This window comes from Hyla sarda, chromosome 10 (genome assembly GCF_029499605.1).
Source record: "Hyla sarda isolate aHylSar1 chromosome 10, aHylSar1.hap1, whole genome shotgun sequence".
NCBI classification, from domain to species: Eukaryota; Metazoa; Chordata; class Amphibia; order Anura; family Hylidae; genus Hyla; species Hyla sarda.
The window spans coordinates 22,561,084-22,584,170 of NC_079198.1; the positions used below are offsets into that span (position 1 = coordinate 22,561,084).

General features: G+C 42.4%; 1 protein-coding gene across 1 annotated transcript in view; it reads right to left on the minus strand.

The window, feature by feature from the left end:
- Nucleotides 1–23,087, minus strand: part of LOC130294325 (uncharacterized) — a 309,439-nt gene that overhangs the window by 10,060 nt on the left and 276,292 nt on the right. Inside the window, exons 13-15 of the mRNA XM_056543944.1 lie at nucleotides 17,883–17,980; nucleotides 5,774–6,459; nucleotides 3,530–3,591 (exon numbers count right to left, since the gene is read on the minus strand). Of these exons, the coding sequence (XP_056399919.1) occupies nucleotides 3,530–3,591; nucleotides 5,774–6,459; nucleotides 17,883–17,980 (846 nt within the window). The remainder of the gene's footprint in view (nucleotides 1–3,529; nucleotides 3,592–5,773; nucleotides 6,460–17,882; nucleotides 17,981–23,087) is intronic.

The following is a 23,087-nucleotide window of genomic DNA, read 5'->3' on the forward strand; positions in this document are numbered from 1 at the left end:
AGACAATTTAATTTTTACGTTTTCATTTTTTCCTCCTCGCCTTCTAAAAATCATAACTCTTTTATATTTTCATCCACAGACTAGTATGAGGGCTTGTTTTTTGCGCGACCAGTTGTCCTTTGTAATGACATCACTCATTATATCATAAAATGTATGGCGCAACCAAAAAACACTATTTTTGTGGGGAAATTAAAACGAAAAACGCAATTTTGCTAATTTTGGAAGGTTTTGTTTTCACGCCGTACAATTTCTGGTAAAAATGACGTGTGTTCTTTATTCTGAGGGTCAATACGATTAAAATGATACCCATTATTATATACTTTTATATTATTGTTGCGCTTAAAAAAATCACAAACTTTTTAACCAAATTAGTACGTTTATAATCCCTTTATTTTGATGACCTATAACTTTTTTATTTTTCCGTATAAGCGGCGGTATGGGGGCTCATTTTTTGCGCCATGATCTGTACTTTTTTTTGATACCACATTTGTATATAAAAAACTTTTAATACATTTTTTGTAAATTTTTTTTTAATAAAATGTATTAAAAAAGTAGGAATTTTGGACTTTTTAAATTTTTTTTCGTTCACGCCGTTCACCGTACGGGATCATTAACATTTTATTTTAATAGTTCGGACATTTACGCACGCGGCGATACCAAATATGTCTATAAAAAATGTTTTTTACGCTTTTTGGGGGTAAAATAGGAAAAAACGGACGTTTTACTTTTTTATTGGGGGAGGGGATTTTTCACTTTTTTTTTACTTTTACTTTTACATTTTTTTACATTTTTTTTTACACTTGAATAGTCCCCATAGGGGACTATTCATAGCAATACCATGATTGCTAATACTGATCTGTTCTATGTATAGGACATAGAACAGATCAGTATTATCGGTCATCTCCTGCTCTGGTCTGCTCGATCACAGACCAGAGCAGGAGACGCCGGGAGCCGCACGGAGGAAGGTGAGGGGACCTCCGTGCGGCGTTATGAATGATCGGATCCCCGCAGCAGCGCTGCGGGCGATCCGATCGTTCATTTTAATCGCGAACTGCCGCAGATGCCGGGATCTGTATTGATCCCGGCACCTGAGGGGTTAATGGCGGACGCCCGCGAGATCGCGGGCGTCGGCCATTGCCGGCGGGTCCCTGGCTGCGATCAGCAGCCGGGATCAGCCGCGCATGACACGGGCATCGCTCCGATGCCCGCGGTTATGCTTAGGACGTAAATGTACGTCCTGGTGCGTTAAGTACCACCTCACCAGGACGTACATTTACGTCCTGCGTCCTTAAGGGGTTAAAGGAGTACTCCGGCGCGCACTTTTTTCCTTTTATCCCGTCCGGGCTGCAAAGTAAAAGAAAACACACTTTCTCTTACCTGCCAATGAGCCCCCGGAGCTCCGTTACACTCCGGTACAGGTGTTCGGTCCCCGGGCTGTATTCGTCTTACTTCCTGTTAGCCCGGCACATCACACGGAGCTTCAGCCTATCACCGGCCGCAGCGATGTCCCGCCTCGGCCGGTGATAGGCTGAAGCTCCGTGTGACGTGCCGGGCTAACAGGAAGTAAGAAGAATACAGCCCGGGGACCGAACACCTGTACCGGAGTGTAACGGAGCTCCGGGGGCTCATTGGCAGGTAAGAGAAAGTTTGTTTTCTTTTATTTTGCAGCCCGGACGGGATAAAAGGAAAAAAGTGTGCGCCGGAGTACTCCTTTAAGGAATTAAACAAGGATTCAACTGGTGCCAGAAAGTAAAACAGATTTGTAAATTACTTCTATTTAAAAATCTTAATCCTTCCAGTACTCATCAGCAGCTGCATGTTCCACAGGAAATTGTTCTCTTTTAGAATTTCTTTTCTGCCTGACCACAGTGCTCTCTGCTGACACCTCTGTCCATATCAGGAACTGTCTGGAGTAGGAGCAAATCCCCATAGCAAATCTCTCCTGCTCTGAACAGTTCCTGAACAGAGGTGTCAGCAGAGAGCACTGTGGTCAGACTGGAAAGAACTACACAACTTTCTGTAGAGCATACAGCTGCAGAAGTACTGGAAGGATTAAGATTTTTAAATAGAAGTAATTTACAAATCTGTTTTACTTTCTGACACCAGTTGATAAAAAAAAAAAAAATTTCCACCGGAGTACCCCTTTAAGGGAAGTCACTTCCTCCCAGCACTTGATGCAGTGCAGCGGCGTGGGAGGGAGCAATGCAACAGCATCGGAGAGTGTGCAGAATATATAAGGCGCATGAAATGCAGAGAAGGCATTAAGGTAATTTCTCCTCCTTTCATATCCAATCCCCTCCATTATATATTCATTAGATGGGGGGAATGTTCCATATGAAATGAAGGTATTGGACATGAAATTGGGGAATTTCCCCATTTGTTTATTTTATTGCAACCACATATAGAAATGCGCAATATTTACCTCCATTGTCACAATAGCACATTTTCCCCAAGTTGTGCAGCCCTAATCACAATGTACAAATATATAAATGAACAATACAGAGATTTTTCTAGTGATCTTTTTATACCTAGGCCGGTAACCATGACAAGGGGTCATCCTCTACGTCTAGAGGAAAGAAGGTTTCACCATCATCACAGACAGAGATTCTTTACTGTAAGAGCAGTGAGACTATGGAACTCTCTTGTCATCTTGTGATGACTGACAGATTTAACACATTCAAGAGAAGCCTGGATGCTTTTCATAAAAACTATACTATTACAAGTTATCGATACTAGGTTTATGGGAATAGAACATTGATCCCGGGATTTATTCTGATGCCATATTGGAGTCGGGACGGAATCTTTCCTCTTTCATGGGGCAATTGGCATCAGCCTCATGGTGTTTATTTATTTTTTTTTGCCTTCCTCTGGATCATCAAAATAGGAAAAAAAGGTTGAGCTTGATGGACTCTTTTTAAATGGGTACTCCGGTGGAAAACTTTTCATTTAAATCTACCAGAAAGTTAAACAGATTTGTAAATTACTTCTATTAAAAAATCTTAATCCTTCCAGTACTTATTAGCTGCTGAATACTACATAGGGAATTCTTTTCTTTTTGGAACACAGAGCTCTCTGCTGACATCATGACCACAGTGCTCTCTGCTGACATCTCTGTCCATTTTAGGAACTGTCCAGAGCAGCATATGTTTGCTATGGGGATTTTCTCCTACTCTGGACAGTTCTTAAAATGGACAGATATGTCAGCAGAGAGCACTGTGGTCACGATGTCAGCAGAGAGCTCTGTGTTCCAAAAAGAAAAGAATTTCCTCAGTAGTATTCAGCAGCTAATAAGTACTGGAAGGATTAAGATTTTTTTTATAGAAGTAATTTACAAATCTGTTTAACTTTCTGGCAGCAGTTGATAAAATAAAAAAAGTTTTCCACCAGAGTACCCCTTTAACTAAGTTATGAACTATGCATGTGTTTCAGAAACACATACCTTATTTCACACTTATCTATATAATGCCGCGGCTAAAACCAGGAGTGGGTCCTAAACACAAATAGAGCTTTGAAAAAAACAGATTCTTACCATTACAGAGAACTACTTCAATTGACGTTATATTTACTGGAATTTCTACTCTGACATTTGACCTAAGTAAAAAAATAAAATAAAAAAAAAGAGCATTAATTTTAGCAAATATATGTAAAAAAAAAAAAATTACAATAGCTTACAAAACTGCTGCTTATGACTTAATACATATGACAATACAGTCGGGTAACATCCTAACTGTGTGTCAGGCTCCAATGCATAAACTTTCAAAATATTCTTTATCAAAAATATTCTACCATGTTGTGCCTACAGTTCCATGGATATAAACTACAAACAAACCCATTGTAGTTTGATCCTGTGGTGGTTTGTTTGTGTGTTTAAGTATAAATTATGATTAAGAAAAAAAATCAGTTTATTGCGAGTGTCAAAACTGGAGAAACATGTTATTTTGGTTGCCTCATTCAAGAAAATTGTTAAAGGGGTATTCCGCTGCTCAGCGTTTGGAACAAACTGTTCCAAACGCTGGAGCCGGCTCCAGGAGCTTGTGACATCATAGCACTGCCCCCTCATGACATCACGCCCCGCCCCCTCAATGCAAGTCTATGGGAGGGGGCGTGAAAGCCGTCACGCCCCTCCCATAGACTTGCATTGAGGGGGTGGGGCGTGACATCATATTGGGACGGGGCTATGACGTCAGGAGCTCCCTGTGCCAGCTCCAGAGTTTGGAAAAGTTTGTTCCAAACGCTGAGCAGCAGAGGACCCATTTAAGTGTTGTGAAAATGGGTCTCAATTAGTGGGTGTGGTCTTCATGTGTCAGACAAATTTAATAAAATAAAAGCTATGGCAACCTATGCCGGACAGTGGGCATACATTTTAAAATGGGCCAAATTTAGCAGGAACGTATTACATTTAGTTACATAGTTCATAAGGTTGAGAAAAGACAAGAGTCCGTTAGGTTTAACCTATAACCCAACTGTGTTGATCTAGGGAAAGGCAAAAAAACAAAAAAAAAAAAGAGGCTGATGCCAATTGTCCCATAACCAGGGGAAAAAAATCCTTACAGACTCCAATTTTATAGATCAAGGTCCAACCTCAAGAAATCTATTAACAATAATTAGTTTTTCCAGAAAAACATCCAGACTCCCCTTGAACTTGTTTGACGAGTCAGACATCACAACATCATGTGGCAGAGAGGTCCAGGTCTCACTGCTCTTACAGTAAAGAATCTCTGTCTGTGATGATGGTGAAAACTTCTTTCCTCTAGACGTAGAGGATGCCCCCTTTGTCTTGGCTACCGACCTTGGTATAAAAAGATCATCAGAAAGATCTCTGTACTGTCCATTCATATATTTATCAGTAGCAAAGAGAAAAAGGGATCTTTTCTGCAGCGCTGGTCTTGGTGGGAATATATAGCCATTTCCGCGTAGATAATGGTAATCTTAAAACTTTATTTTAGCACATATCAACGTGTTTCTAGCCCAGAACAGGCCCTTCATCAGGAAAAATGCAATTTTTGGTTTTGATCTTCGTTATTTATTAAATAAACTGTTGAAAAAATCCACAATTTTTACAAACAATTGGCAACCCTGTGATGAGAACACAGCAATGATCTGTTCACAAATGGGGTTGGTGGATTTATCATCCACCAACCTGCTGTTAGTGCCAAAAATATGCAAAGGTTTAGCGCAAATACCCACGTTGCACAGAAATTTGTATACTTTTTGTCGCCACACTTTCCAAGTGAGCCTGACACCATGTGATAGGGACATGGTGCCATGAACTCCCCACATAAAAAAATAAAAAATAATTAAACTAAAATCCACACCAGCGCCAAGCTTGAGCAGCCTAAGATGCACCGGGATTTTTGTAAAGTTGTGTGCCTCTACATAAATGAGTGTGCCCTTGCACCGTTGGGGGATTTTTTGAAGAGAGGAATGTCAGAAACCGGTCTTGCTAAATCCCCCCATAGTACTTTGGTCAGTATTTTTTAGCCAAAACCAGGTGTGGAACTGACACAGAGGTAAAAACTGTAATGGAAAGATTTGCACCCTTTTCTGTTTTTGGTTGAAAATACTGACCACAATACCATGTGTGAACATAGCCTTACAGTTTTTCCTGCACAATGGTCCACTTTCTGGGAATAATTCAATAAATGTGCCATAATTCTTTTTATTGACAATGTAATACTTTAGACTTTTAGGTTACCATTGTGTGCTTTGTTATATACACATGGATATTAGCAGAATCCATCACAAATATAAAAGTATTTCTCGGAACACATACCTTGTAAGGAGACTGTTTTCCAGTGTGGACAGCTGTGAAGCAATAGTTTTCCAATTTTTAAACTCCGTGTATGAACCGCAGCTGAAATTCTGAGGCTTAACACAATAAAAGTATTCTTCATTCTCGTGGTCAGCATATTCACAAAGTTCTTCCTTTTTATCAAGGGCAAATCCGCACTTTGTCACCATTTCTTTACCTTTACTTGTGAATTTTCCTACATAATCTACTTGGCCGTACCAGCTATTCCTTGACTTCCAGAGAGCAGAGACGACTTCACTTGGGTGCATAAGAAATACAGTCACCATAACTTTACCTTCCCAAAATAAGGTGAAATGAATATGATACGTTCCATTATTAAGATCTTCAATTCTCCCTGAAGATCCGGCTCTCTTATCTGGGTTGGAAATTCTTGCTCTGAGATAGTCTCCTCCATAGGATTTCCTCTTTCCCAGATAATCATACACATCAACCTGTACAATTAATTGATCCCCGACACAATAACTGTTTTGGGGTTTTTTAATGAACACTTTGCTGTTTGTAGCACTTGTTGCACTGTCTTTATCAATTAAAGTTACTTTAGGTATCCTCTGGTCTATCTCATTGAAGATTTCACTTATCTGCACTTTTAATTTTGAAGCCTTCTCAGGGCCGTTTATTAATATAATTCCATTCTCTCTATTAGAACACTGTCAGACAGAAAAAAATATGATTATTATTATTGACAATAGGAGCAATAAAAACAAATCAAATACATCAATTTAAATACATCAAAGTGATTAGAGATGAGCGAATTTTTAAAAAATTCGATTCGGCTGAATTTATTCATGGCAAATTGCCTACAGAGAGCCTCAATAGGAGTGTAGAACACTTTGACTTTGCTGTAACACGCATAGGGTGTGTGCTGGGTTAGTGAAATAATATTGTTATTCAGTATGACATGCAGATCAGAGGCATTGCTATTAGAATCAGTGTCACAGAGCAGCATAATGACAGAGCCTGGAGGTGGCATCAGTATGAGGAGACCATATAGTGGCTGAATGACACAGCATGGGGGAGGAGGCAGCATGAGGAGAACATATAGTGGCTGAATGACACAGCCTGGAGTTGGCAGCAGCATGAGGAGACCATATAGTGGCTTAATGACACAGCCTGGAGTTGGTGGCAGCATGAGGAGAACATATAGTGGCTGAATGACACAGCCTGGAGGAGGCAGCAGCATGAGGAGAACACATGGTGGAAGTATAAGACAGCTTGGAGCTGGCATCAGCATGAGGAGAACATATGGTGGCAGAATGAGACAGCCTGGAGGTGGCAGTAGCAGCATCAGGAGTCTTGAAAGTTCTGACAGAGTGGTGCGTTGGGCTGCAATACCAGTACCCGTGGCGAAGGTGTGTGAAAAAAGGAGAACTTGGAATCAGATGTGTGGCATCAGGTGGGTGGCAGGATCAGAATAGTAGCTGAGGCAGGTAGGCAGAAGAAAACGGTCTCTTTGTAAAAGTGTTAGTGTGCTGGTTCAGGTCCTGCTCCAGGTCTACCTGCTGCTGATGAGTTGCTTCACTATACTGGTGAAGAAAGGTACTCATCAGCGACTGTAGACTCAGGCTGCTGCTGCTGCTGATGGAGCTGGTAGTACTCCTGCCACACCACCCCTCCCCAGCAGCCATGACAGTGGAAAGTGAGCTCAGAGGACTCATCAAGTCAGACCTGCGAGAGGATGGACGAGGGCGCAGATTGGCATCGGCCAACTGACTACGTAGGATGTCTCTGTAGTAGGTCAGTTTGTCCTCCCTCTTAGTGGGTGTAAAATTGCCCCCATTTTGTGCTGGTAGTGAGGGACCAATAAGGTGGAGAGCCAGAAGTCATCCCGCTGTCGAATGGTGACAATTCGGTGGTCACTATGCAAGCAAGTGAGCATGCATCGTGCCATTTGTGCAAGTGACTTGGAGGGACTCCCTGCCTCCATCTCCACTGCATACTGCCACAGTGTGTCTGGGTCCTCTGACTTGCCTTCCTCATAACCCTCTAGCTCCTCTAGCTGCTCCTGCTCCTCCTCTCCTGTCAGATGACTAGAAAAGCCACCCATTTCGCAAAACCAAAACTGTGCTCCACTGTGCCCCTCCCCCCTCCTCCAGTTCAGCCCCCACAGGGCTCATATGGCCGTGAGATGTAGGCCCCATGTCTCCAGTGTCCTGACCAGCCACCGTTTCCAACACATGTTGTAGTAGATGAAGCAGTGGAATGACGTTCATACCGCAATCCTGGCCAACTGACTAATAATGTGGCTACCTTAAAGGGCCTGGGCAAATGGCAGGTGTCACGTATGAGCTGCGGAGTCCCCCTATCTACTTGGATCATCAAGAAATCGGTGATGGCTTTTCTCTGTTCGTATAGTTGGTCCAACTTATGGAGGGTGGAATTCCAATGTGTGGTAATGTCGCAAATCAGACTATGTTGGGGGATACCGTTCTGATGCTGCAGCTCAAGGAGGTGTGCTTTGCGGTGTACAAGTCGCTGAAGTGCATGCAAAGTTTTCTTCCCATTGTTAGGATGTCTTGCAGATGGGGGGAACACTTCAGGAACCGCTTGACAACCAGATTCAACATGTGTGCATGTCTCAGGCTTCCTTGTCACAGAGCAGACAAGATGTTCTTCCCGTTGTCGGTCACCATAGTTCCCATTTTGAGTTTTCGTGGAGTAAGCCATGATTTGATTTCTTCATTAATGACTTTGAGCAGTTCCTCCCCTGTGTGGCTCCGTTCGCAAGCCAAACCATGTGAAGAACTACGTGACACCGCCGTGCCCTGCACACATGGTATGCTGGAGGGGTACTGAGACTTTTCTGTGCAGTGGAGGCTGAGGACATGGTGGAGGATGAGGAGGCGGAGTCGCACACTGTCACAGGACCAACGGCCTGAGAGCGTGGAGGCGGATGCGGTGTGATCGGTCCAAGTTACTGTTGTGGCTGTGCAGGAACCACATTCACCCAGTGGGCCGTAAAGGACATGTATTGTCCCTGACTGTATTTACAGCTCCACACATCGGCGCTGCCATGCACTTTGGTACACACCGACAGGCTCAAGGACTGGCCCACCTTCTGTTCCACAAAATTGTGCAGGACTGGCACTGCTTTCTTCACAAAGAAATGATGGCTTGGCACTCTCCACCTATGCTCGGCACAAGCCATCAGTTCTCTGAAAGGTGCAGAGTCCACCACTTGATAAGGGAGGGACTGCAGCACCAGCAACTTGGACAGGAGCACTTTCAGCTTCTGCGCCATTGGATGAGTGGGCACATACTGTCATTTCTTGGACATGGCTTTGCCGATACATTACTGACTCAAAGTAGGAGAAGCAGGAGCATCTGGAGTGACAGAAGATGGGTATGACACACAGCTCCCTTCGGCTGAGGTGGTGGAGCCTTGGCTGGCTGAAACAGGGAGCAGCGTGCCACTGGGTGATGCAGCAGGTTGGACCACCGCATCATAGCCACAGTTCTCCCAGGCCGCTTTATGGTGATGCTACATATGTTGACACAGGGCCGTGGTGCCAACATTGAGACTCTGGCCATGCTTCACCTTCTGCCGACACATCTTACATGTGGCCATGTTAACCTCCTCCGGATGCTTGATAAAAAAAAACTGCCACACCGCCGAGTAGCTGATTTTCCCACCAACAGTCTGCACTAATTGACTGCTACTCCAGGAACCCCTGTTTCACTACCTCCCGGCAAGGTAGGCTGCCATGAAGCATGTGGTCTACCCTGGGCACATTTGGCTCCAGACTTTCCAACCATGCTACCACCTTGCTGGCTCAGCTGCTGCCTCACGGGCAACCTGCAACCCTCTTCTCTTGGTTATGATGAAGCCCCTTCTGCACCCGGTTCCCAAGTGTGATCGGCTTCATCATCATCGAGTTGTGTCTGCACGTCACTGATATCCTCCTCAGGTTCCTCAACAGTGTCTGCTTCAGGACCATGAACGTTTGCAACAACACCTCCAACACCACTCTCCTTATCACTACTTGCCCGCCTAGTGGAGGAAGCGGCGGATGTCTCCCCCACTTCTTGGCTGGGCAGTAGCTGCTGACTGTCCCCTAGATCGTCCTCACTAAATAGTGGAGCTAAACCCACAGCATAAGATACTTCTTGGGGGAGGGAACAGCATAGAACAGAGGCAATGGGAGGACAGGGACTGCTCCCGGGCCATGCCAACTGAGGCTTGTGTCCGAGGAACCCACCGTTGACTGGGGGTGTCAGATGTCACTTGTGATGAAGTGGATGACCGTGTTAACCAATCGATGATGGCAGGTGGTTTGCTGGTCGAGACACGACCGCTAGCTGATACCGGGAGATCAGGCCTCTCGCTGCGACTCCTGCTGCCACTCACCCCTAGTCTGCTGCGACTTCAGCCTGATGAATTTTGGCCATTCCTCTGTGCACAACCTGGCACTTCTCTGCCTGACATACTTTGTGCTTATATGATGGGAGTACAATATGCTCCATTACGCTTAGAACGGAATTTGTGTACAGCAACATCAGTCGGTGTGTACTTTTACCTGGCCTTTCACAGTATCTAGGCCGTTAAAACTTTAACAGGAACAAAATAGTACACCACTTAGATGTGCGTTTGTGGTATGCACTTATGAGGGGAGGACAATGCGCTCCAGCATGCTTAAAACAGTATTTGTGTACAACACCAGCCAGTGTGTACCATTGGCTGGCCTTTCACAGTATCTAAGCCCTTAAGACTTTAACAGGAACAAAATAATACACCACTTAGATATACGTATGTGGTATGCAGTTATGAGGGGAGGACAATGCGCTCCCGTACGCATAAAACAGTATTTGTGTACAAAACCAGCCGGTGTGTACTTTTGGCTGGCCTTTCACAGTATCTAGGCCCTTAAGACTTTAACAGGAACAAAATAGTACACCACTACACAGAAGAGGACAATGCACTCTAGTACGCTTAAAACAGTATTTGTGTACAACACCAGCAGTACATACCAGTGCTGCAGCACATAGTCGCTGTGTACTACACCCAAAATTGCACTCTCTTTCTCTCTCAATCTCACACCATTCCCTATCAGTGCTTCTAGGCAGGATTTGGGCTTGAAGTGAATCGCTGCTGTGCAACACACTCCTCTCTGTCCCTCTCTGTAATAGAACGCTGTAGAGACTGTGAATCGCTGCTGTAAAAATGCTTTTCTGTGGAACACACACTGCTCTCTGTCCCTCTCTCTGTGCAACAGAATGCTGATGTGACTGGGAGATGAATTGCTGCTGTAAAAATGCTTTTTTGTGTAACACACAGCATTGTCTGTCCCTATCTATCTCTCTGCAATAAATGGCTGAAGTGACTGGCCGCAAGATGGCTGATGATTATATAGGGATGTGACATCACCGGGGTGGCTGGCTGCTGATAGGCTACATGCTGCATGGGATTCAGGGTCTTCCCGCCTACCCTTGTTCCCACCTTCCCAGGATTCCTTGCCCCATGTCCTCACATGTAGATCCGCCATCTTAGATGCCCTGGAACCTGGACCGCACTAAATGGAGTGTAATAAAGCAATTATGCAAATCTAAGTTTTCCCTCAAATTAGTGACGAATTTGAATTTGTCAAGTTCGATTCGCTCATCCCTATAAGTGATAGTAGCATGACATTAGTGTAATCAGTCAAATTTGGTTATCCCAGCCTTTAAGATATATTCAGATGAAAAGTAATTGAGGTGGATCGAAAAAAAGACAATGGAATACAATAGCAGACAAGCAGATGAGAATTTTTAATATCTTATCCATGTGCTGCAGAACATTTATATGTCAAAAATTACCTCCATTGTGTATTTTTAAATCTGCATCATATCAATTGTTGGTGTTTAGTGTACATTATGTTTTTTTGTAGATTTTACCAGTTGAATTCAATGAGGAAGAAAAAAATCTAACATATGCTACATATAAATTCTAAAAAAATACAAAGATCTAACATGTACAACTGTAAATATACTCAATGGAAAAACGTCTGGTAACTCACACGACCCATGACTGATCCAATCCGTCATGGCGTCATTAAGGCTGTATGGAGCGGGCTCATTACTCATGCCCGCTTCAAACCCAGTGACCCCGGCGTAATAGATGCCATATTACCTGCCGCTGCTGACTATTAACCCTTGAGAGGCAGCTATCAAAACTGACATCTAAACTGTTTTTTTTAATTTATTTTTTTATTGGTGGTGGCAGTGGTGTGGTCCCTGAATATTGGCCCTGTCCTAAATGGGTTAAAGGCTGTTATATTAGAAAAATATGGCTACAAAAAAATGTGTATAATCTGTTCTTCTGTATATGGACCCAATAGTATCCAATACATTGCTATCATATACAATTATTACACATGGACACAGATCAGTCCATTGATCTGTATCATTCATATGTACAAAAAAACATATCTTTGTACAGAGTTAGCCAGTAGACAGAAATAATAAAAAGTGATTGGTACCTATCTAGAAAACTGGGACCCCAGTCTCCCTTTAGAATGAAGGTTGCCCCTCATGCCCCTCCATGTTATGTTACCATCCAAGAGGACAGCAGAATTTAGGGGCATGATGAACTTGCTTCTTTCCTACCCCCTCTCCCCTGTCTGTCAAGAGTTCTGCACAATCATTTTTACATTTGCAAAGCTTTGTTCCTATTGCATGCTTTTTATAACCCTAAAGCATCCATGTGGAACCTATTTAATGCAAATACACAAGATAAATCATTTTGCATATAAATAATAATTTAGCACCTTGTATTGTGTATCAGTGTGATTGAAAATGATCCTCTTCTGAAAAGACTGCAAGCTGTCTGGATATCACAGGGGTTCAGCTCATACTGGTGAAAGCTGGATTATGCACTGCACTGAGGCACAGCAGTAAAATATACACACCCTTTGGTCCAAAATATCTACTTGTTAGTACCAAAAGGACTTGGCTACCAGATTTTGTTTATACAATTAAAGAGAAAGAGACCCCTCATGGCCATTAAAAATAAATAAACAATTAAGATCTTTAACAATCACATTTTTTTTAATGAAGTATATTAGGAAAATGCTTCCTTTTTTTTTTTATCGGCTTTGAAATCTGTTTTGCGATGGTATTACACTCCAGACAGACTAGCGAAGATTTACCCAGGCACTTCCCACCTATGTTGGCATGCTTGCAGACAGAAGGTTACTCTCATAAATATCCTTTGGGACTGCCCTGTAATTCAACCTTTTTGAAACAATTGTCATGCCCTACTGGAAGAGATATTGGGTATCCCTGTTACTTGGTCACCACAAATGGTTTTGCTATTTGTGGGTATGGATGCACTGTCCCCAAAATCATGTCACCTAACCTGCATTATTTGCACTGAAGTAAAACTGTCACTGACCTGCTGTAAGAATACACCGGATGCTCCTTCCATAAATTCAGTAATTTGGAAAGTAAACTTTTCTTATGCCTATGAAAGAACCATTGCACTAAGATCCGGGACATACCCCCGATTCCACTCTTGATGGTACTTGTGGTCCTCCTCCAAATATGTAACTCCCGATGTATATTGACCAACTGCTACTCCTCACTTCTCTTTATTACCCTTTCAGAAGCGGTGTGGAGTTCACCCTCAACGTTTAGCAACTCCCGGGCTTTAGAATAATTAATCCCACTGCGGGCATGGCTTTAGTTTCCAATATACACATCTTTATATGATAGGCAGTCAGTTCTGACTACTGTCTGTGACATATACCAGTTGTTTCATAGACACGTTTCCACACCAAGCTTTAGTATCAATGCTCTTTTTCCACCATGCGTTTCCCTACCCCTATGTTACTTCTTTTATTGTTGGCTTTATAATGCCGCTGTTGTGATTAAATTGTCCACCTGGAGTCCTGTTCCCTCCAGGATTTATGTAGTCAATGAAGTAATTCACCTATTAACATAGTAACATAGTCAGAAGGTTGAAAAAAGACCAGAGTCCATCAAGTTCAACCTATATCCCTAATGAGTCCCTGCTCAGTTGATCCATAGGAAGGCAAAAACCCTCATACTAGAGGTAAAAATTCCTTCCCGACTCCAAACATGGCATCAGAATAAATCCCTGGATCAATGTTCTGTCCATATAAATCTATTCTCCATAACCTGTAATGTTATTATTCTCCAAAAATGCATCCAGACCCCTTTTGAATTATTTTACAGAGTTCACCATGACCACCTCCTCCGGGAGAGAATTCCACAGTCTCACTGCTCTTACAGTAAAGAACCCCTGTCTGTGCTGGTGTAGAAACCTTCTTTCCTCTAGACGTAGAGGACGCCCCCTTGTTATAGATACAGTCCGGGGTATAAATAGATCATGGAGAGATCTCTGTACTGTCCCCTGATATATTTATACATAGTTATTAGGTCGCCTCTAAGCCTTCTTTTTTCTAAACTAAATAACCCTAATTCTGATAATCTTTCTCGGTTTGTATGAACGTTTTTGGTTGAAAATTTTCAATAAAAACTATTAAACCAGAAAATGCTCCGTTTTTAACCCCTTAAGGACACATGACGTACTGGAACGTCATGTGTCCACTCCCGATCTATAACGCGGGGCCACGGCGTGGCCCCGCGTCATAGCGGGTCGGGCCCGGCCTCCAACAACGGCCGGGACCCGTGGCTAATAGCGCGCGGCATTGATCGCTGTGCCGCGCGCTATTAACCCTTTAGACGCGGCGTTCAAAGTTGAACGCCGCGTCTAAAGTGAAACCGAAAGCATGCCGGCTAGCTCAGTGGGCTGTTCGGGATAGCCGCGGTGAAATCGCGGCATCCCGAACAGCTGACAGGACAGCGGGAGGGCCCCTACCTGCCTCCTCGCTGTCCGATCGCCGAATGACTGCTCAGTGCCTGAGATCCAGGCATGAGCAGTCATGCGGCAGAATCATCGATCACTGGTTTCTTATGAGAAACCAGTGATCAATGTAAAAGATCAGTGTGTGCAGTGTTATAGGTCCCTATGGGACCTATAACACTGCAAAAAAAAAGTGCAAAAAAAAAGTGAATAAACATCATTTAACCCCTTCCCTATTAAAAGTTTGAATCACCCCCCTTTTCCCATAAAAGAAAAAACACAGTGTAAATAAAAATAAAAATAAACATAAATGGTATCGCCGCGTGCGGAAATGTCCGAATTATAAAAATATATCGTTAATTAAACCGCACGGTCAATGGCGTGCGCGCAAAAAAATTCCAAAGTCCAAAATAGTGCATTTTTGGTCACTTTTTATATCATGAAAAAATGAATAAAAAGCGATCAATAAGTCCTATCAATGCAAAAATGGTACCGTTAAAAACTTCAGATCACGGCGCAAAAAATGAGCCCTCATACCGCCCCATACACGGAAAAATAAAAAAGTTATAGGGGTCAGAAGATGACAATTTTAAACGTATTAATTTTCCTGCATGTAGTTATGATTTTTTCCAGAAGTCCGACAAAATCAAACCTATATAAGTAGGGTATCATTTTAATCGTATGGACCTACAGAATACATATCAGGTGTCATTTTTACCGAAAAATGTACTACGTAGAAACGGAAGCCCCCAAAAGTTACAAAACAGCGTTTTTTTTTAAATTTTGTCGCACAATGATTTTTTTTCCCGCTTCACCATAGATTTTTGGGCAAAATGACTGACGTCATTACAAAGTAGAATTGGTGGCACAAAAAATAAGCCATCATATGGATTTTTAGGTGTAAATTTGAAAGAGTTATGATTTTTTAAAGGCAAGGAGCAAAAAACGAAAATGCAAAAACGGAAAAACCTCCGGTCCTTAAGGGGTTAATAAACTATTAAATAACAGGAAATTGTTTCTAACGACAGTAATTCTTTAAAATATATCATGGGAGGTCTTAAAACCTACCATATTTTTCGCCACACTTTTTCTTCCCCAAAACTGGGGGGGCAAAGTTGGTGCGTCTTATTCGGCGAATACATGCCTATCCACGGCCGGGATCCGCGGCTACTACAGGACATCACCGATCGCGGTGATCAATGCGGACGCGGCGATCAATGCTGACACTAACCCGGCTGCTCAGTCGGGCTGTTCGAGACCGCCACAGTGAAATCGCGGCGGTCCCGAACAGCCTACAGGACCTTACCTGCCTCCTCAGTGTCTGCTCCGTGCCGGGATCCCCTGCTTGGCCGGCGCTCTCCTTCGACGTCATCACGTCGTCGCTCACGCCGTCCCGTCATCCAATAGGAGCGGCGACGTGATGACGGCGACGGAGAGCGTGGATACCGGGGAAGAAGGCGTCCAGAGAGTCGGGGACACCACGGGGATGCGGCGACAGCGACATCCAGGGCAGCGGTGACGGGTCCGGAGTGGCGGGGACACGTGAGTATTACCTCCTATACCACTGGTCTTCAACCTGCGACCTCCAGATGTTGCAAAACTACAACTCCCAGCATGACCGGACAGCCAACGGCTGTCCGGACATGCTGGGAGTTGTAGTTTTGCAACATCTAGAGGTCCGCAGGTTGAAGACCACTGTTGGGTCAGAATCTTTATTTTTTTTTGATTTTGCACCTATAAATTGGGTGCGTCTTATACGCCGGTGCGTCCTATAGGGCGAAAAATACAGTAACTGCATACTTCATATCTGAACTGAATAATTAGCTGTAAAATGTATAAAGCGCATGAAACAATGAAGTCAGAATAAGCAGGGAGCAGCAGATTGTGTGCAAAAGTGTGGTCGATCTAGTCTGGGGAAAAAAACTGATTGTAATCCCCTAACATACTACATGACAGGTCAAGGAGGGAAGACAGCACTAGTCCCTGCTCTTATGCCCGTGACCATCCAGATAACCAGTCCAGATACAGAACATCCAAATGGTATAGGTCACAGCAAAAAGTATGCAGACTCCCAATTTCAAAAAGGCTGTGGTCTTTATTTAGGTCATCAGCAGTGCAACGTTTCGGCTATAGTGTCATGCTTGACAAAGGCTACACTATAGCCGAAACGTTGCACTGCTGATGACCTAAATAAAGACATCCAAATAGGAAAATATGGGGGTGCTATTTGGACGGTGAGCACAGTGTAGCTGTCAGACAGTACGGCTCCCCGCCACTGCGGGTTTGTGTGCCATCCGGGATTCCGGCCCAGATGCAATGTGAGTAGCGTACTAGCGGCAGTTCAGCTAGTTTCTCTTACAGGAACATCGGACCTTTATTTATAGGTTGTCCATTGTGTGCCTCTTTTACAGGTATTCGGGACACCATAAGGAACTGTGAGTCAGATACAAAGCACAAGAATAATGGTGTTGGATAAGATGCTATATATTTACGTGGCTCTATGTTTTTTTTTTACAGGTCCTTTGCATCAATATCCGCTACGGGAACCCTACACCCTTTGATTAAAGCATTTTGTATCGGGTGCTACTCAAATTAAGTAACTGCTTTTATATGTAGAATTACTTTCAAGTCCACACAAATATTGTTTCTGATAAATCCCCTGATGATGCCCAAGATAGGGGCTGAAACGCGTAGGGAGTAACAAGTGTGTTGTGGCTGTTCATACACAAAACCCCATACAGTGGTATGAATCTCGGTATCAGTTAAATCTATGATTTTGGTGTTGGGTATTATTATACACTAATATACTTTTGAGGTGTGATTTTAGTGTATAAATATTAAAAGCTATGTTTTAAAGCACCCCCAGATTTTCCTATTTGGATTTTCTATATGCGTTTAATGCTGGGAGGACTGAGCCCCTTGCAGGCTCTTGAATGTTTCATGCAAATATACATTTGACCTAAATGAAGACCACAGCCTTTTTGAAATTGGGAGTCTGCATACTTTTTGCTGTGACCTATACCATTTGGATACTACATGACAGTATAGAAATAGAAATACAGCCTGCACTACCATGGGTTACATGGCTACAAATGCAGAAGACCGACCTAATGTTATTTATGCTTGTACAATGGATTATTGATACCTGTTTAGATTATATACTGTTAACACATTATTTTCTCTTCCTAATATAGTAAATCAATCACCCGCCAACATCATTTTATGTTATGTTAATAATATTACAAACACCAAAATTCTCTGTTTTGTTACCTTTTTGAAGCTTTGATGATACATGGTGCTCACCAGGAAGCAGCCTACAGCTATCGATAACACATAGGTTTTATACACTAGGAGGGATTTCATTATGCCTGCAAAGAAACAATACAAAATATTACAAAACTAGATTTTACCAAATATCTGTATCCATACATATTTATATAGGTTTCCCCCTCCTCTCTTCCGCTTGCTTTTGCTTTGTATGAACCGTGCACAAGCATCAACTTACCACAGCGCTGGCTGAATCATCTATGAATCCAGTATAACTGGGACTGCGGAATAAAAACCAGGCTAGAACAAAGCAAACAAAGGGTGTGTACCTAAAACTTCACTACAAGGATGCATCAGTGTTAACTTTCCAATTAAAGAATTATTCAAATCTAAGACTATACTAACAACCCTGCAGTAAAACCTATAACATTCTGAAATAAATGGGACACAGGGAAGTACCGTCTTATTCTAACTCCAATAACTTGTTTTACTTCGAAGTCTACGAACTGTGTGAGAGGTCAGTTTTTCACCATGATCTGCAGTTTGTATCAGTTTTTTTTTTTTTATCTGCATAATGTGCCCATCAATTCTGGCATTTGGGATTTTTCTTTTCTTATGTGCTTCACTGTGCAGGATGCTAAATATATTTTAAAGGTTTGGAGAAATCTGCATCAGAACCAAATAGAAGCCATACCACATATGTATATTATTATTTTCTTTATTACATTATTTTATTAAAAGGGTGGTGATGTAAATATTTATTAGGGAAGGGGTTTATTCACTTTAACTTTACACACTTTTACACTGTCTATTGGTCCCCATTGAGGACTATTACATGCAAAATTTTGATCGCATGTACTAAACAATGCTGTGCCATAGCTTTTGCATGTAATAGTTGTGGTATCCCGGTACAGGACATGGTCCTGTACCCTTCCTAAGTCCCCTAAGGAAGAGTCCCTGCAGTCCAAAGGGCTCTCATGCAGGGCTTCCCCCCCTTGCTCATCAGTTACTGCTTCATATAAATGCATTGTAAATGTATTGTGCATATTGTTCAGTGTATATAAAGTCGTACAAATGTATAGGACCTTCCTGGGTCATGTGATCTACTGTCATGTGATGTACCCAGAGTTCCCTGGGTACAGGACCTACAGGCTTTGCAACCAATGGGCTTTAGTCCAGCCCCCCTTGTATCGCGCCACACCCCTACCCCTTAATTCCCTGGTTGAACTTGATGGACACATGTCTTTTTTCGACCGTACTAACTATGTAATCTCTCAGTTAGCTTTCTTGTTCCTGCACTCTCTTCTCTCTTATCTCCTGGATCTAAAGCAAGCACAATCTCAGCATATACTACTAAATTCATCTCATCTAGGCCAAAGCCTAAGGAACCTGCAGCCACTTCAAAACGTGAGTTATCAAGCTCTATCAACAATTCCAGTGACTACTACTCAACTCAAGTATAGAATTAGTAGCACTGTGGCCTGCATAAATCTCAATACTACAAGTTCCAGCAAGCCTGTGAGGTATCCTGCTTCCTGGTTGCCTCTAGAGAAACTGCATAATTGTAAAGACTGTTTTCATAAGAAGTTTAAGTAAAGGTTCCAGTTATCTCACAATTCCTGCTGTGGACATTCCTTTATTTCCTGCCATTTTTGGGTTGGTTGTCGGCAGGGCCTTATACAGAAAACAACCACATCCTGGCATCATGACAAATCAGGGGTTAATAACACCTTACCCCACAGGGTTAATACCACCAGACCCTGCTACACCGTTGCAAAACCCCAGACACCACATAGTCCCCAATGGGGACTAAAAAATTGTTTAAAAAAAGTTAATAAATGTGAATTAACCCCTTTCCTAATGAAAGTTTGATTCACCCCTGCCCCCCTTTCATATTTTTTAAAATAATGTAAACAAAAATAAACATATGTGGTGTCACTGTGTGCGTAAATATCCTAACTATTAAAATATAACGTAAATTAAATTGCATGGCCAATGGTGTATACGTAAAAAAATACCAACCCGGAATTGCAATCAAAAGGTCCCATCACAACAAAAATGGTTCTACAGATCACAGCACAAAAAATGAGCCCTAACACATCCTCGTATATGAAACAATAAAAAGGTTATAGGGGTCAGAAGAGGAAAATATTAAGCATACTCAATTTCTTACCATTTAACCTCTTAAGGACCTACCCCCGGTCCCGGTGTTTAAAACAGGGTCACACCGTGACCCTGCATCACACCGGGTCGGTCCCGGCTGCTATTCATAGCCGGGACCCTGGGCCAACAGCGCGCGGCCCAGATCGTTGTGCCGCGTGCTATTAACCCTTCAGACGTGGCCATCAAAGTTGACCGCCGCGTCTGAAAGTGAAAGTAAACGTTTCCCGGCAGCTCAGTCGGGCTGATCGGGACATCGCAATAAAATCGCGATGTTCAGATCAGCTAGGATGTGAGCGGAGACCCCCTTACCTTGCTCCGTCGCGTCCAATCTGGGTTTGATTGCTCCAAGCCTGAGTTACAGGCTTGAGCAATCGAGCCCCTATCTCGCTGATCCATGCAAAGCTATGGCTTTGCAGGGATCAGCATAAGAGATCAGTGTGTGCAGTGCTATAGCTCCCTATGGGGCTATAGATACTGAAGAAAGGTCTTAAGGAGGACCTAAAATGCGTCCAGCCTTAACTACCACTACAAGTGCCACAATATCCAATTTTACCTCTCATAGACAAAGCACCAAGGATCATCACTACTCCGGTTTCCTTCATTGGACAGGCACGTAGCACCTATTACTAGGACACAGCTTGGTTGTTACCTACAGAACAGCTGCAGTCCCCACAAAAGGAGCCCACTACCATCACTGCCAAACCGGAGATGGTCGAGTCTCAGAAGTGGGCCCTCTGAGCCGGGATCGCACCGAGACCAGCACACATCTAATCAAGGTACAAATTCTTAAACATTTGCACATCGATCCGTGACTGTCTATTACACTTATCGCTGCTACACTGTAAGGCAGCTGAGTCTCCTGCAGCAGGCTCTCTGCCTAGGATCCAGGATCGATTTTTTTGCATGAATGAAAGCTCATTTTACACTTACCTTGAAAGTTGATACAAACTACTATAAGTTGGATACAATTGCAACTTGTGCTGTTGCGTTCTGCATATAAAAAGAAAGTACTTTGCTGATCTATACCCACACTTGGAGTACAGTATATCGGTATTTGTCAGAAACTGCACCAATATCTATTACATGCAATGAGAGAAGAATGTATTCACTCGGACTACAATTAATTATACCAGGAGTACAATTCTGAAGTCACTTGTATTATTGTGGAAACTTTATACTAATTTATATCATTGTATTTATATTATTGTTTTTATATTGTTTTATTCCATTTTATCTTACACTATCTGTGGTCTAACGGACCTACAAGGGCCCTGTAGGTCACAGACCACTATAATATTTACTACTTATTAATATCATTTTTACTATCAATTGTACATTAATAAATCAATTTTACAAATACGGTAAACATTTTTTATCAAATATTCACAGACCTTCGAGCCCCAATTTCTTTATCCAATATATTATTTATTTGGCATGTCCATTTTCCCTAGAAGTAGAGAGTTTCAGAGTTCGAAAAAAGCTAAATTGTCAAGATTTTCATGTAATTTTGGAATGTTCTCACCAAGAAACAATGCAAGTAATGATGGACATTTACCAATATCTTAAAGAAGAATATGTTACGAAAAAACAAAATCTGAATCAGAGTAAAAGCATCTCAGAGTTAGTAATGCATAAAGTGACACAGGTCAGATTTTCAAACAATTCTCTAGTCCTTAAAGGGGTACTCCAGTGGAAAACAATTTTATTCAGATCAACTGGTTCCAGGAAGTTAAACAGATTTGTACATTACTTCTATTAAAAAATCTTAATCCTTCTAGTACTTATCATCGGCTGTATAATACAGAGGGATCCATCTGCTGCCTCCCTGCTTGGACCGGTGCAGTCTGCAGATTATCAAATCTGATCGGTCTGCCTGCACTTGGAACAGTGAGCGTTCCGGTTCCTTTCTTTCTTTGTGTGAAGTGATATCGATTGCTGTGGACTTCTTGGCGTGTAGCGCCGCATTGCCATTGCCAGATCAACACACCTGGGTCCGATATCTTGAGCTGAGTCTAAGTGGTAGATGTGCAGTACGGTGGTGCTGGCTGTTCTTTTGTTATCTTTGAGACCATATATGTTTATGTTTATCTTTAGTTATATGATTTAATTTAAAAAAATGGGAAAGAGTGGTGATTCAAACTTTTATTAGAAGGGGCTTATTTACTTTTATTAGCAATTTTTATTCACATTTTTTTTAGTTCTTATAGGGGACTATTACATGCAATCTTTTGGTTGCATACACTGTTCAATGCTTTGCCATAGCACAGTATTGATCAGTGTTATCAGTGCTCCATTACTACAGGCTACAGTAGGGGAGAGCCCATAGGACAAGCCAGAATCTGGTAGGGAGTGGGACCCTCAGCTCCCTGAGCAAACTGGCAAAGTTAATTTTCCGTTTTAGGTGCAACAATCAACTTTGATTTTGGCTTCTAAAAGATAAATGCAACACATAGGCCTGATCGGCGATGTCTGGCATTAGCAGTGGGTCCCAGATGTTCAAAGACCTGAAGGAGTAAAAAATGTAAACTTAATACTTAAAATTGTTCTGACCCATACAACTTATTTTTCTGCCTATGAAGCTGTTTTGGGGCTCATTTTGCACTGCTTTGCTGTGCTCTGATCTGCTGAGACAACAAATCTGCTGCCTGCCATCGCTTCTTGGAGCACCAGTAGAGAGACCAGATACATGATATTCCTCAGTCTTTAACCCCTTCAGAATGAGGACAATTTTGGCCTTAAAGACCAATTTTTCAAATCGACCTGTTCCACGTTATGGGAAGATTTAACTTATCCAAGTGATTATGAGATTGTTTCATATGACACATTGTAGTATGTTAGTAAATATTGGTCAATACATTCTACATTATTGTGTGAAAAATTACGTAAAATTGGAAAAGTTAGAATTTTTGAATTCCAGATTCCCTACTTGTAAGAATGATAGTCATGCCGCATAAATTAGTTATTAATTCACATTTACAATATGTCTACTTTCTGTTGGCATCATTTGTTAAATGTCCTTTTATTTTGTAGGACATTATGGGGCTT